The following is a 13625-nucleotide window of genomic DNA, read 5'->3' as shown; positions in this document are numbered from 1 at the left end:
AGAATCGCCATATTAGGTCAGATCCATAGGCTGACAAGCTCAATATTCTGACTCTGAAATTTACACCAAGGGACAATTAGGAAATGGCAGATTGTCCTCAACAATGTCACCCTGATAAGATATGAACATACAGGTGTCATATAGCCCAAATTTCCTTTCCTGTGTTAGTTATCCATTGTTACAATAATGCTATATAACAAACAACCAAAAACCTCAATGGGATAAGTCTTTATTGTTTATGAGACTAGAATCACTGGGGGTTGCCAGCAAGTTTTACTTACAACTTTGGGTGGTTGGTTTCTGCTGGGACAACTACTCCTAATGTCTCTCGTTCTTAAGCTAGCTAGCCCACGCATGTCCTCACGGTAAAGGCAACAGCGCAAAGGACGAGCCCCATTATTCAAGCCCGTTTCAAGCCTCTGCTTGCATCGTGTCTGCTAACACCCCATTGGTCAAAGTAAGTCACATGGCCAAGGACAAGGTCACATCATTTTCAGTGGGATGGCACTGCAAAGTGACATAACCTAAGGCATTGCTACAGAGAAGGGTAAACAACTGGGTCCATCAATGCACTTGACCATACTTCCTTACCCACGGTGGATCTACTGTCCTTACATTTGCTTAAATACTTCAAAAACCTATTTAGAGTTTTTAATGTCTCATTTTTTATATTAAAGAATGGCCCAGTTTTACAAGTCTTACCAGTTTTACCACCTGTAAGGTAAATAGCACCTCCTCCTATTTACGGTAAATTTCTCTCTTCTGAGCTTTCAAAGGCATCACCTTTCTAGTATGAAGAGATTTGGCCAATACAACTGTGAACACTCTATCCTTTCTTGTTCCATCTCAGACTAATATTTTTTTCTTTTTGAGACAGGCTTTGTGCATCTAATTCTGCTTTCCCTCATAACTCTCTCTGATCCCCTTAAGTCATTCCAGTTGCTCTTTTGAGGGGAAAATTTGTCATTTCTAAAGTTCTTTCTTTAAGCATGACCACCAACAGCATACCATTATCTCAGCATCCTGCTCATCTTGGTACATCTTTTTTTTCCTTAAAGATTGGCACCTGAGCTAACAACTGTTGCCAATCTACTTTTTTCTTTTTTTCCTTCGTCTTCTCCCCAAAGCCCCCCACTACATAGTTGTATATTATAGTTGTGAATGCCTCTGGTTGTGCTATGTGGGACGCCACCTCAGCATGGCCTGATGAGCGGTGCCATGTCTGAACCCAGGATCCGAACCGGCGTAGCCCTGGGCCGCTGAAGCGGAGCGTGTGAACTTAATCACTCAGCCACAGGGCCGGCCCTTGGTACCTCTTGTAGCACCTACCACAGTGCCCATTTTATTAGGAGATCTCAATACATGTAATAAGAGAATAGAAGGAAGAGTCAATTCCCTCCCTGCCCATTGCCCCCCGCCCCAGGTAAACCCTCACAGACGCACCTAAATGCATTAATTTACACTTCACCACTGCTTGTGGAAGGAGATATTGGGCCTCCTGCTTGCTTCCTGCATTCAAATGTTTTCACTTTCCTTTAAAGAGCCCATAGTTCTTGCAATTTGGCCACACTTTGTGACTTATGCCCTTTCATTTCTGGCCTTTGCTCTAATCAACTGGTGCAATTCAAAAGTGATAGCACTTAATGATCCAAAGACGATTTCAACAACATCACTACATCTCATCCTATAACATGCCTTCTCAGCATCTGAGCGCTTCACAGAACTGTTACACATCTCTTCAGCAATTATAACTCCTTCACACACTAATAGCAATGATATCTTATTGTCCTCCCATGCTCACAAGCATCGAGCACTATTCTAGCTGTTTTGTGTGTTAATTCAGTCTTCGCAGTGACCCTCTGAGGCAGATATGAATGTTCTTTTTCACAGATGAAAAAAACTAAGGTGCAGAGAGGTTAATTAGCTAGCTCAAGTTCACCCAGCTAGAAAGTGGTAGAGCCAGGCTTTGGACCTTGGCGGTCTGGCTCCAGAGCTCTTAGGCACGATGCTGGTATACCTTCACCACCAGCCACAGGACCATTCAGCTGAGAATGAAAACAAATACATGATACACTACAGGTACCTACAACAGAGAGCAAATAAAAGGTGAGAAAAAAAAGCAACAATGAAGAGATGAAGAGAGGTAAGACTAAAACATGAGACAAGAAAAAAAATGATCTCCTATGATAGCACTGTGCTGTCAAAATCTCCTGGATTTCTTTGAGCTTTAAAAAAATAGAAAAAAAATCTCTTGTGGGATTTCAAATGAGGCAATAGTTCTCATATTTGATCTGTCCAGTGAATGGCAGTAGTTTAATTTAAACACACAACCATTAATCATTTGAAAAAATAAGCTTCTGAACTACATTTTTGAAGGAACGTATTGCTGTACAAGTGCGACAAAAATCTTTTCTTAAATAACGTTGTTCAATTTCTAGCACTAAATGTGTAAGAATACTGCTTTGGGATCTGTGAGAGAGAAATTCCTAAATCCTTGCACTTGTCAAACAAAGCATCTTGCTTTCCCAGAGTATTCTGAGATTTGTCAGAACTGGTTTAATTATGGTTTTTCTTGGAGGGCTCTGGATGGATTCTGTGACCTTTGAAAGTCCCTCAGAGCTCCATAACAATTAAGGAAGGAATTCCCAAGTCCAGCCTCACCCGACCCAAGGTTAGCTTAATTACAAGCCTGCTCTTTCACTAAGCCTCCAGCTGCATTTTTCAGTTACTATATCATTTATAGAGGGTCTTTAGATATTCCTACTGACATTGTATGCTTGAGGAAATTAGCTGAATAACCAATGGCATTTCCATGAAATGCTTTGAAACCCTGAACTATGATGAGAATTATGGTGGCAACTTTATAAAGCATGTTCACTGGTTTCCAAGAATCTGGACCTGAGACCAGTGAATGATTTTGTAACAATTTTCCAAATCAACCCCAAGGTCAATTAAGTTTAGACATCTGGGACTCCAGAATCAGAAATACCGAGGAAAACATCAGCCTCATAGCTCAGAGCATTTCTCTGATTTCCCTTCTCAATTTTACGGGCAGGATTCTAATCTGTAAGAAGCAACAAATATCCCTGTGTAGCCATGAGAACTCACCATCTTTTGGACATTCTCGTCAGTAATATTGGTGTTATAACTCCAAGAAGCAAGTGAACTTTGATGAGACAGCTCTTCAGCTTCAGAGTTAAACTTCTCCAAAAATGTCTTGGCTAGGTCCTCAGTGGTGGATTGAGCAGCAGTTACAGCAACGAGGCTGAGAAGGAGCCAGGAAGAGCCTGACATCTTTCCCTCTGCGCCAAGATCACATCCACTGAACAACTTTCCCGAGAGTAAAACCTCCTCATGAGTTTTTTTCTCTCATCAGCCTTTGAACTCGGGTTGGGCACTGAGCAGGGAAGATGAGAAAAAAAAAAAAAAGAAGAAGAAGAAAAAACAGTAAACAATCTGCTGAACCAACATAAAGTTCATCCTGGAGAGAACAGATATGTAAACAGATTTTAGCATGATTTTAAAAGTAAATCAAATAAACAAATGTTATTCATTAATCCTAGAGAATCATAGCTCTCCTAGCATTTTACGGCCAAATCAAAACTTGTACATTTGGTTAATATGTTCCTAAAAAACTGTTAAAGATACACTGAAGGTGTTATAATTTTACAGTGACCAAAAAAGCCTAGAATTAGGGATCGTGGGGATAATACTGGTACATAACATGTTTTCCAGACAATTCCATTAATAGTCAGTTATCCCTCCTTTCTTTTCATTTCAAGTTCATATTCACAGAAATTCTCTACATTGGTAACATTTTCTCCTCCTAAGTAAATGACTTTGCCTTTGTGGAATTCATTTTTTTCTGATAAATTTTAATTTCCACGGCCATTTTTTTAGATTATAAGACCACCCTCCACTCCACAGGTTAATGCTCCTGATCTGGCTTGGGAAAACTTCAAAAGGTTCATTTTCCATTTCTCATATAACCACGGTAAACACTGGTTCTATGACTGCCTTCATTGTGTCCCTTCTTCCCTTTCACTTCCCCATTCAAAACTCAGTCACGTTCACAAGGAAGTAAGAATGCCTCCACGTGGCATGATATTCAAAAAGTGTTCATGTCAACTTCTGGTCACCCATCGCCATGGGATCATGGCGACGTAGAATTCAAAGGGACTTGAGTGGTTATTCTGTCGAATCTCAGGAGCTGGATCAGTTTTCTCATTCCCAGGGTGGAGGTGTGAGCATCTTAGATAAAAGACAGAAGCCACTTTAAATGGCAGGACTCATGGGCTTGCTTGACTGTGATTATGAAAGCTTCGCACAGGGAAAACATTTCTTCACCCAGAAAAACAAGTCTTCCAGGCCCAGGTGAAATGGCAGCAACCAAACCTTTTAAAAAAGCTCCCGCTACTTCCCCTCATTCCAAAGTTGCACGTATTACTGTAAAATAGGAAAAACAATTATAAGTGACTGTTCAAAGTGCTTTGCATTGTGAGATCTCATTTGAGCATTACTAAAAACCTTGAGGTAAATATTTTTTTTATCACCGTCATAGAGATTGTGAAACTGAGGCTCAGAGAACTTAAATTGCGAAACCTCACTCAGCTAGCAAGTGATAGAGCAAGAACAGGAAAGAAGGCAGTTTGATTCTAGAGGACAGGCCTTCAAGTTGTAGTCAGGGATCTAAGAGCGATAATGGAGGTGTAGATAAAGAGCCTCAGAGGGATGCATGCCTTCAGTGAAGACGATGGATTTGGTTCTGCCACATCAAAAAGAGGTGGATTCTTAGTACCCTGGGTGTGAATCAAAATATGCAACCCTTCTAAGAAATAAAGTGGTTGACAAATTTAAGTAATTATGATAAGGAATGTTAAAAGAAAGTGAGATGCCAGAAAAATCAGTGAAGTTTCAGTAAGACTCCTCCTACATTCCAGGAAGCTGAGATCCACTCGCTTCTTACAGGCGTTAAGAGAAAAACCAGGCAAGAGAAGGGCGAGTGGCACGTGAGGGTCTGAACAAAGAGTTGGAATGTTACTTTAATAAAAGCCGAAACAAAACTCTACTCAGGTCACTTCCTGAATGAAGCTCTAGGTTTAGGAAAAAAAAGGGAGAGTAGTCCAACTTCAATTCACTGAGGCAGAAAATAAGATTACCGTGATCAAATAGAAATGGAGAAAGCGAAATAGGAAATCTGAAAGCTAAAAATAGATGGACAAGGAACCTGAGATAACAGTGAAGCAGGAAAATTCTGGAAGCCAAGGAACTTTGAGAAGCAAGGGACCTGGGAGAACTGTCACAATAACTCTGCAGGAAAGCTGGCTCACGATGGTCAACTGCAAGCAGTGACTGGATTGTTGGAATTTTTGTTCACTCTCCACTAAGAAGATGCTGATGTTCTGATAGCTACCCAGAAGGTTCTCTCTGAGCCCATTCTGAAAACGGAAATCATCCACTAAAGACCCAGGGGAGGGGACCCAGAAAAACATTTGGCCTAAAGGTACAGACTGTCTTTGAGAAAGAATGGAGAACCAGGGAAAATTAGGAGACTGGAGATGCAGGAAAGCTGTCCTACTTCTCGAAAGGGTGGAAGGGTGAATTTCGTAAGTGGTAGAGGGAAGAGTTTGAGGTTGACACCTGTCAGAACTATAAAACATAGTTTTTAGAATGTGGTTTGCACTTGGAAAATACATCTCTCTTGTCCTAAACATATATATAGGGATTCAATGGAACAAGTCAGATGCTGTCTGACTTATTTCCTTTCTCATAAAAGAATAGAATATTAAAAAAATCCAAAGACACAGTGTATCTTCCATCTCAATAAGGGATTTACCAAAATGTACAGTTCTACGACTACATCTAAACGTTCCTGAAACAACCACACAGTATAGGGTTAAGCAGTTCTCTGAGCAAAAACAGTTCATGTCCAAAACAACAAGAATCTTGATCCAACAATTGTTTATTGGCTACATACTATATGCCAGGCGCTATTCTACACATTGGATGTACACTAATGAATAAGACAAAAAAAGCTCCTGTGGATATCGTGTTATATGAGGTAGGATAGAGGGAAGAAACAAACAGCTGATGATAAATGCTATGACTTTACAATGAGCAGGAAAGGAGGATGGTGAATGATGGGGTGGGAATGAGAGGGTGACATTTGAGCAAAAACCGGAAGGGAGGGATGAAAGCCATGTGTATTCTGAGGGAAGACTGTTCCAGGCAGAAGGAATAGCAAGGGCAAAGGGCGCAGGCAGGTCTTAAGAACATCAGAGGTCTTTGTGGCTGGAGACCAGTGAGTAGGGGAAAATGGCAGGAAGAGAAGATGGAGAGGAAGCTGGAGGTCACACCAGGAGGTCCTTACAGACAATTGTAGGACTTTGGCTTTTACTCTGAGTAATATGGGAAAACATTAGAGGACTTCAAGCAGAGAAGTAATCTGGCAAAAGTTCTAACAGGATCATTCTCCCTGCTGGCTAGAGAACAGACACTAAGGGGGTAAGGGCAGAGGCAGGGAGAACAGTCGGGGGCTACTAGAGCAGCCCAGTCAAGCGGGTTGAGTCAAAGCTTCGTAGGAGTTGTAAATCCAACTTGACTGTCCAAAAAAAGGGAAATCCATTGTAGACTCTCTTAGACTTTGTTAATAGAAGTATTAGATACAAAATAATTTAGAGCTTCACGCTCATTTCTGAGGACCACAATTTTAGAGAGACACAGAAGAGTATCCAGAGGAAAACAAATAAGAGAATAAATGGGTCTAAAATAATGTCATTTGAAGCACAGTTCAGACACGGACGAGAAGATGTAGGGTGTACAACTCTCCTCCATCACGGGGCTGTCATTTAGAAGAAGACGTAGGTAGCATAACAGATTTACTCTGCCACTTATTAGCTGTGTGGCTTTAGGCAGGTAATATTCCCCCCACACCTAATTTCCTTATTTCAAAACTGATGACGATATTGTACCCATCTCATAAGGATGATGTAAGCATTATATGAATTAATACATGAGAACAGAGAGAAGAATGCTGGGAGTCTAGTAATAACAGCCACTCAAAATGAGGGAAGCCGTGTAATAATTAGGGGACTTTGAGAAGCGAGGGAAATGGGAGAATTGTCTGTAGTAGTTCTGTAATGAAAACTGCCATATTCTGAGAATAAGCAGGCCCACATAAGCAAAACTAAAATGGACTGCTTTGATTACACCAATTTTGCATTTTTAAACCATTTACGGTAAAAAAAATTTTCTAAAAATATATTTCATCCTAATCAGGATGTTGCCTGAACATTATTTTGTGCCTTTTTTTTCCCGATGACTCAGTGTCATCATCTTGAACGTTGTTGACTGACTAGGCTATAAGGTGACAATGTCTTCAGGGCTTTACATTAAGTGGCTCCAAACTGCTTTATTGCTATTCACTCTGCTGTCTCTGCAGGTTCTGAATTCCCTGTCACTTCTTGAAGACTCTACTTCTAGTAAGCCTGCTCACCACAAATCCCCTCCCTGTTTCTGATTTGCTGTCTGTTAAAACTGAAATGGAAACCAGATAACCATAAAGTTCAATCAGAAAGCTCCCTCTTCAGAAGCTCAGGGTGCATCTTCACTCTGCTCGAACAAAGTGCATAGACTTTGAGATCCACATTTCCCTTACCACTCAACTTTTCATATACTTCAAACTGAGTCAGAAGTGGTGATTTTGCCAAAGAGCTTCAGCAGAAGCTTTCTCTAGTTCCCTAAGTTGAGAGGATAACTTTGGGAAACTTTAAAGAAAAAAGGAGGTTTTGTGCAATTTCTTATCTTAAAATGGATAGAGTCATGCTTCTGACAGAAATAAGAAAGGATATCAGGAAGACACAGCATAGAGAATTTAAAACTTTACATGGCCGAGAATTATTTGCATTTAGTACAATTAGTTTTGACCACATATTTATCACACAAAGTGAATTTATAAGTACTTTACAGAAAATAAATAACAAGTTGACTTTTGAGCCCAAAGGAAAAGCTAAAGCTCTTTCCTGTTTACATTTCTAGTTGCATAGCAGTCCCTTTTCCCTACAGATAGAGCAAAGATAATCTTCATTAACCAAATTGACAAATATTTTCAACAGACAGAGTTCAAATTTGTGAGGCCAAACTGTAGATTCCAGGGAGGTTGTGCTGAGTATTACTGGTCTTAATTTATGACAGTACAGTGCTTGCCATGTAACCCTAATTTATTTCCACACCCAGACTATACAAAATATCAGGTAACACTAGAGCCACCAGTATAAATTTACATCTAAGGCCTTAAAAGCAAAACTTGAGCCTTTATCCTAAGTAAAATGGTAATCCATGGTAGAGTTTGAACAGAGGAGTAACATGACCTCACTTGCATTTGGAAAGAATCACTCTGGCTGCGTATGGAGAACAGACTACTTAGGGGCAAGACTATAGGCAAAGAGCCCAGTGAGGAAGCTATTGCAATAATCCAGGTGAGATAAGATGGGGGCTTGGTGGTAGCAGTAGAGTTTGTGAGAAGGTGACTGGGTTTTGAATACATTTTAAAAGTAAAGCCAATAGGATTTGCTGGTGAATTGGATGTAGTCTTTGAAAGAAAGACAGCATCAAGGATCACTCCAGGATTTTTGGACTGAACAACTGAAAGGACGAGGTTGACATCAATTTAGATGGCAGAGGTTGCATTTTGGAGGGAAGACTAGGAATTCAGTGGAGTTTGCAATATCTGTTAGAAATCCAAGGGGAGGTGTTGAGAAGGCAGGCAGATATACAAATCTGCAGTTTGGCAGAGAGGTCAGGGATGAAGATGGAAATTTGAGAGTTTTCATCTGGAGATGGTTACTCAAATATGTCTTTTCAGTTAAGACCAAGAGGAAAAAATCATACTTCTTCAGGATCCCAGTGTGCTAGAAAGTATTAGTCCAGCCCTCAGGAGGAAAATGGGATGGATAAATAGGGAAAAAAGTTACTTGCAACAACCCACCCTAGAGGATCCATCTGTGGACTGAACAGGGAAATGATAAAAGGGGGTTTCAGGAACTTGGCCAGAGCATCACATTTCTTCAGTGGTTGATAGCACAGTAGACACATCTAGGAACACAGGATGATTGAGCTGAAACAAGGTGCAGGTTCAGAAAAGGCAGTTGACATGAGAGAGAGTCAAAGTCAAGTGGCTTAGACCCAGTCTAGGTCAAGGCTGAAATGTTGACAGCATTCAAAGCATAGATGATTCATTTTGGAGCCAGCTCCTGCCTTTCGGCTAGAGTCTGAGGGTGACTGAAAACTTTTACAATGTGGTTAATACTTCCTAATTGGCTCTAAATATCTTAGAATAAACCTTCATCCCTATTGGACTCTATCTCAGTCTTCAGATTGAGTATAAGAGCCATGTTTTCTGATCCAACTAGAAATGTCCAACAGTAGTTGTCTTCTTGAGGTCTAGCAGGCTCATCTTGGAGATATTGTAGCCTCCCCTTCTCATCTTCTAAGGGATTTGCCTGGTCTGTGCCATCAGTGAGGCTTGGCCAAGGCTAGATACTGACTCAATCCCCAACCTCTCTATCACTCAGAGTCCCTCCCACCAAGGAAAAGAAGACCTCCCAGAGAGCTAATGGAACAATACCCAGATAGAGCCAGTTGTACTAACTCCAAGGTTGGTTCTGGGAATGCTGATCAAGACTATAACCTCTCAATTTGACTAAACGCTGTTTTGCCTCCTGCCAATCTGAAAGCTCAGAATTTTAAAAAAATATTATGATTCTCTTTTTAATGAGTCAAGGAGTGGAGCTCAAGCTACCTGATCATCTTATTAAAATTGATCTCCCCTCCCACTACCACCACAGAAGCATGTATTGACACTATTTCGACAACTTCCATCCATTATCTTCCTCTATGGCACTTACCTCCATCAGCTACACTATATTGATAACTGCATATTTTTCAAATTTATTTATTTATTGTTTATATCTCCCCTCACTATAACATATGCTCCAAAAGGACAGAGATTTTTCTCTGTTTTGTTCACTACCATATCCCCAGCTGCTTAGAAAAATGCCTAGCATATAATAGGTACCAAATAAATGGTTGTTGAACGAAGACATTGTATATATACTCAGTAGGGGGAGGAGGAAGAGGGTAGACCCTGTATGTGGCATAATCCATTTTTAATAATGCATATGTTATCTGTTCGTTTGTTCATCCACAGGATGTGATGGACAGAAATTAGTATCAGCTGAGAAAAGGTGGAAAAAATTTCTGGAACAAGATGTGATTTGGAAGCTATGCTTTGAGTTAATATGGTGGAAACATGGAAGAAAAATAGCATGATTACTATAATCCAGGCACTGGGCTAAATGCTTTCCATGTATTAAGTCACTGAATCCACCAAATGACCATGTAAGAAAGATATTGTTACCACCTTTTTACAGACGAAGAAAACGAAGTCTGCCTCCATCAAGCCACTTCTTCCGAGGCCATGCTATTACTAAGTAGAAAGGCAAGGGTTGAACGTGGGTCAATCTTTCCCCCGAGCCAAGTATCTCAGCCCACAATCAATGTTTTAGGCAACAAGAGAAGTGAGGACACTCTGGCATTGTATGAGATGAACCATCTTTATGTCTACCATGGTGAAAAAACTCATTGATGACTATGAAGCTGGGTGTCAGGGAGTGAGATAAAAGTAATGGAAATCCCTCCAGTTGATTTCATTAATAATTTTTATCTTTTAAAACACTTATTATCAAATTCATTTATCTACTTTTTAATTTTTAATACTACATTGATTTTTTGCTCTTACCCAGTGTTGTCTCATCTGTGGCCATAAGCTAGCATTCATTTCCCCACAGCTGTGGTCATCAGAATTCCTAGATAACCAGAAAAAGACATTATTCTAACTGGGATATGAAAATAAAGTGTTCCATAAAATAACTATTCTAGAACACAAATAGAAAATTATCTATAAAAATCAATATTCTAGACCAAGTCAGGAGGTGTACACACTCTTTAAACTGAGTCAGCAAAATATGAGGCTAGTTATTCTAGCATTGCTAATTTATTCCACCATCTAGGGGTGCTCTGAATTCAAAAGCTTAGAGCGCCATCAAAAGCTATGTCATTCCTAGGGGCTGACCTGATGGTGTAGTGGTTAAGTTTGAGCACTCCACTTCACTGGCCCAGGGTTCGCAGGTTCTGATCCTGGATGCGTACCTACACACTGCTCATCAGGCCATGCTGTGGCAGCATCCCACATACAAAATAGAGGAAGACTGGCACAGACGTTAGCTCAGGGACAATCTTCCTCACCAAAAAAAAGAAAGAAAAAAAAAAGTCCATGACATTACTTGAGGAGTTCCTGTTCTTAAAGATGGCCCTCATGACCAGCCATTAACTTCAGCAAAGATGAGATAGCCAAGTAACCACAGAAGCTAGAATACCGGCTAAACTGAAAAGCTGCTCTGGTAGCCATGTTAGACACATTTGCTCCCACGAGACAATGTGTCAGAATTAGGTTGAGATCATTATGACCTGGAGTTCTCAGAGGTGCCACATCTGTTAACAAGAAGTCTGGTACTGGAATGGGTGTGCTAATTTCAGAATGAATTAGGCAACATCAGTTATAGAAAAGTAAGGTAACTCTGAATCATAGACCCTTAGGATTATCTGGCAAGTACGACCCAGAACTCTGCTGAACCTTTGAGGCTTTATTTCCATGCCCAATGGGATAATAATGTTGCCCCCGATTTCTATGTAACATTTTTATTCATAACTTATGGTTGAGTGGCCAATTCAACAATAGAATACATGATTAATGTGATGGTGAGGACCCAGAAATAAAGTCAAGATACTTGACTATGTTATAGTTTGGTACATCACAAGACAAATATTCCTAAAGTCCAGATAGAGAAAAATGCTTGTTGTAGAAACAGAATGCCACGGCAGAGTGTACGGTAACAATTCTACAACGTATAGAATTCTCTTTTCTGTGTGTGCCCTTCTCTGACACACAATGTCCCAGATAAGAGCTGATTAACACCAATGGTGCTGGAAAGACTGTAAGCTTCAAGGCTGGGGAAGCCTTCTTCTTTGGAGACATCAGAGCTCTAGAGAGTTGGAAGGACCAGGGTGAGGCTCAGAGGTAAGCTTGCTGGTCTGGTCTATAGGACCAGAGAAAGGAGCTTAATTGGAGCTTTGAAGTTTTCCTCTAGGTTATCCTTTAAGAGTGGTACTCTGCCTAAGGATGCTAATGTTTATTTGGTTGCAGGGCTCCTTCGTTCTCTCTCTCTCTGGAACCTAAGCAAGTGGGAGATGTGGAGGAAAGTATGAGAGGTTATATAATGGCTCCAGTTCCCAAAATCAGAGAGATGGGGAGTAGATAAATCACATTGTAAATCCTCTGGTGCCTAACATCTGAGAGCCAAGGCAGACCAGTCTGGAAGTCAAAAGTTGAAGAGTAAAACCTTCAATCTCATGCCCACGTGGATACACGCACTTGAAATTATAAGAACTTTTCTGAGGCTTCAGAATCTACCATATTTTAAATTAAAAAACTCTCGGCTTTTGATGACACAGGAGATGTAATGTCACCACCAATATATAAAAACTAGAAGGTAAGTTGGGTAAGAGCCTTACTATTACTTCACTCTTTGCCATTAAAGACCCTCCTAAGATTTACCAGCCTGTCTTCAGCCTTGTCAGGAACCCTCTTTGGCTGAGAAATATGTTCACTACCTAGAAACTATACAACATAAATCCCAAGGCAGCATTGTATCTTTTCTGGGAACGGTCAGAATGTGGTAGGTATTAGTAATATTAATTTGGATTTCATCCCGAAAGGAATCAAATCTCTATGGCTTTCAAATTTGGATAAGGCCATCATGCTACAAGATGTTATTTCTGGATCTCAGTGATTCCCAATGTTTTAACATTGGTTTACATAAGTTTAGGCAAAGCCTCAGCAACCTCTGCAAGGATAAAGTCACTAAACAATTGTGACAAGTGAAAATGTGACTACACACTTGAAGGAACTCTCATATTGAGTGTCTTTCTCTGCTCAGCCTTTTCACTGGATTTTGTGGTTGGTATTATCCAAAGCTTTGTTGCCTATCATAACTATTGTACACTGGAATCTCCCGTTATAACACTGGAATCTCCCAAAAATTAGCTGGGGAGCAGAAGTCAGTTACAACTCACCGGGCAGCTTGATCATCCTTGGGAGCTGATTCAGAATCCTCTTTGAATTTATTTGGTCAAGAAGTCCTTAGGTCCACGTTCCACACAAATTCAATATGAACCTGAAATTCAGGGATAGCTCAAACACTTCCATAGGATGTTTCTGGAAGACCTATGATGCTTGAGAACATGGGGTACACTAGAGACGCTTTCGGTAGTCTGGATTCATTCCTAATAGTATTATTCCATTGGAAACCTGGAGACAGGGGCCGAGGGCAAAAACCCATCTCTTACTCAGTTGAGATTTCAATCCTGACAGTCTTCTAGGGAAACAGCTGCTGGCAATCAAAAACCAGAGCTAACAAGGCCCAAGACAAGGCAAAGCATTACGTCAGGCCCCAAGACAACCATCAGCAAACATTAGGCATTGGCAATCCAGAAACTTGGGGAGCTCC

The 13625-nt window shown here is 40.5% G+C and overlaps 1 protein-coding gene across 1 annotated transcript in view; it reads right to left on the bottom strand.

The window, feature by feature from the left end:
• The window catches only part of ACE2 (angiotensin converting enzyme 2), a 44124-nt gene extending 40765 nt beyond the window's left edge, over window positions 1-3359 (bottom strand). The window contains exon 1 of the mRNA XM_046672646.1: window positions 3109-3359. Coding sequence (XP_046528602.1) covers window positions 3109-3294 — 186 coding nt within the window. The 5' untranslated portion in view covers window positions 3295-3359. The remainder of the gene's footprint in view (window positions 1-3108) is intronic.
• Window positions 3360-13625: the final 10266 nt, after the last annotated feature.

The sequence above is a fragment of the Equus quagga genome, chromosome 10, assembly GCF_021613505.1.
Source record: "Equus quagga isolate Etosha38 chromosome 10, UCLA_HA_Equagga_1.0, whole genome shotgun sequence".
NCBI lineage: Eukaryota > Metazoa > Chordata > Mammalia > Perissodactyla > Equidae > Equus > Equus quagga.
Note: the sequence above shows the minus strand (reverse complement) of the source record. Positions and strands in the feature narration are given on the sequence as shown.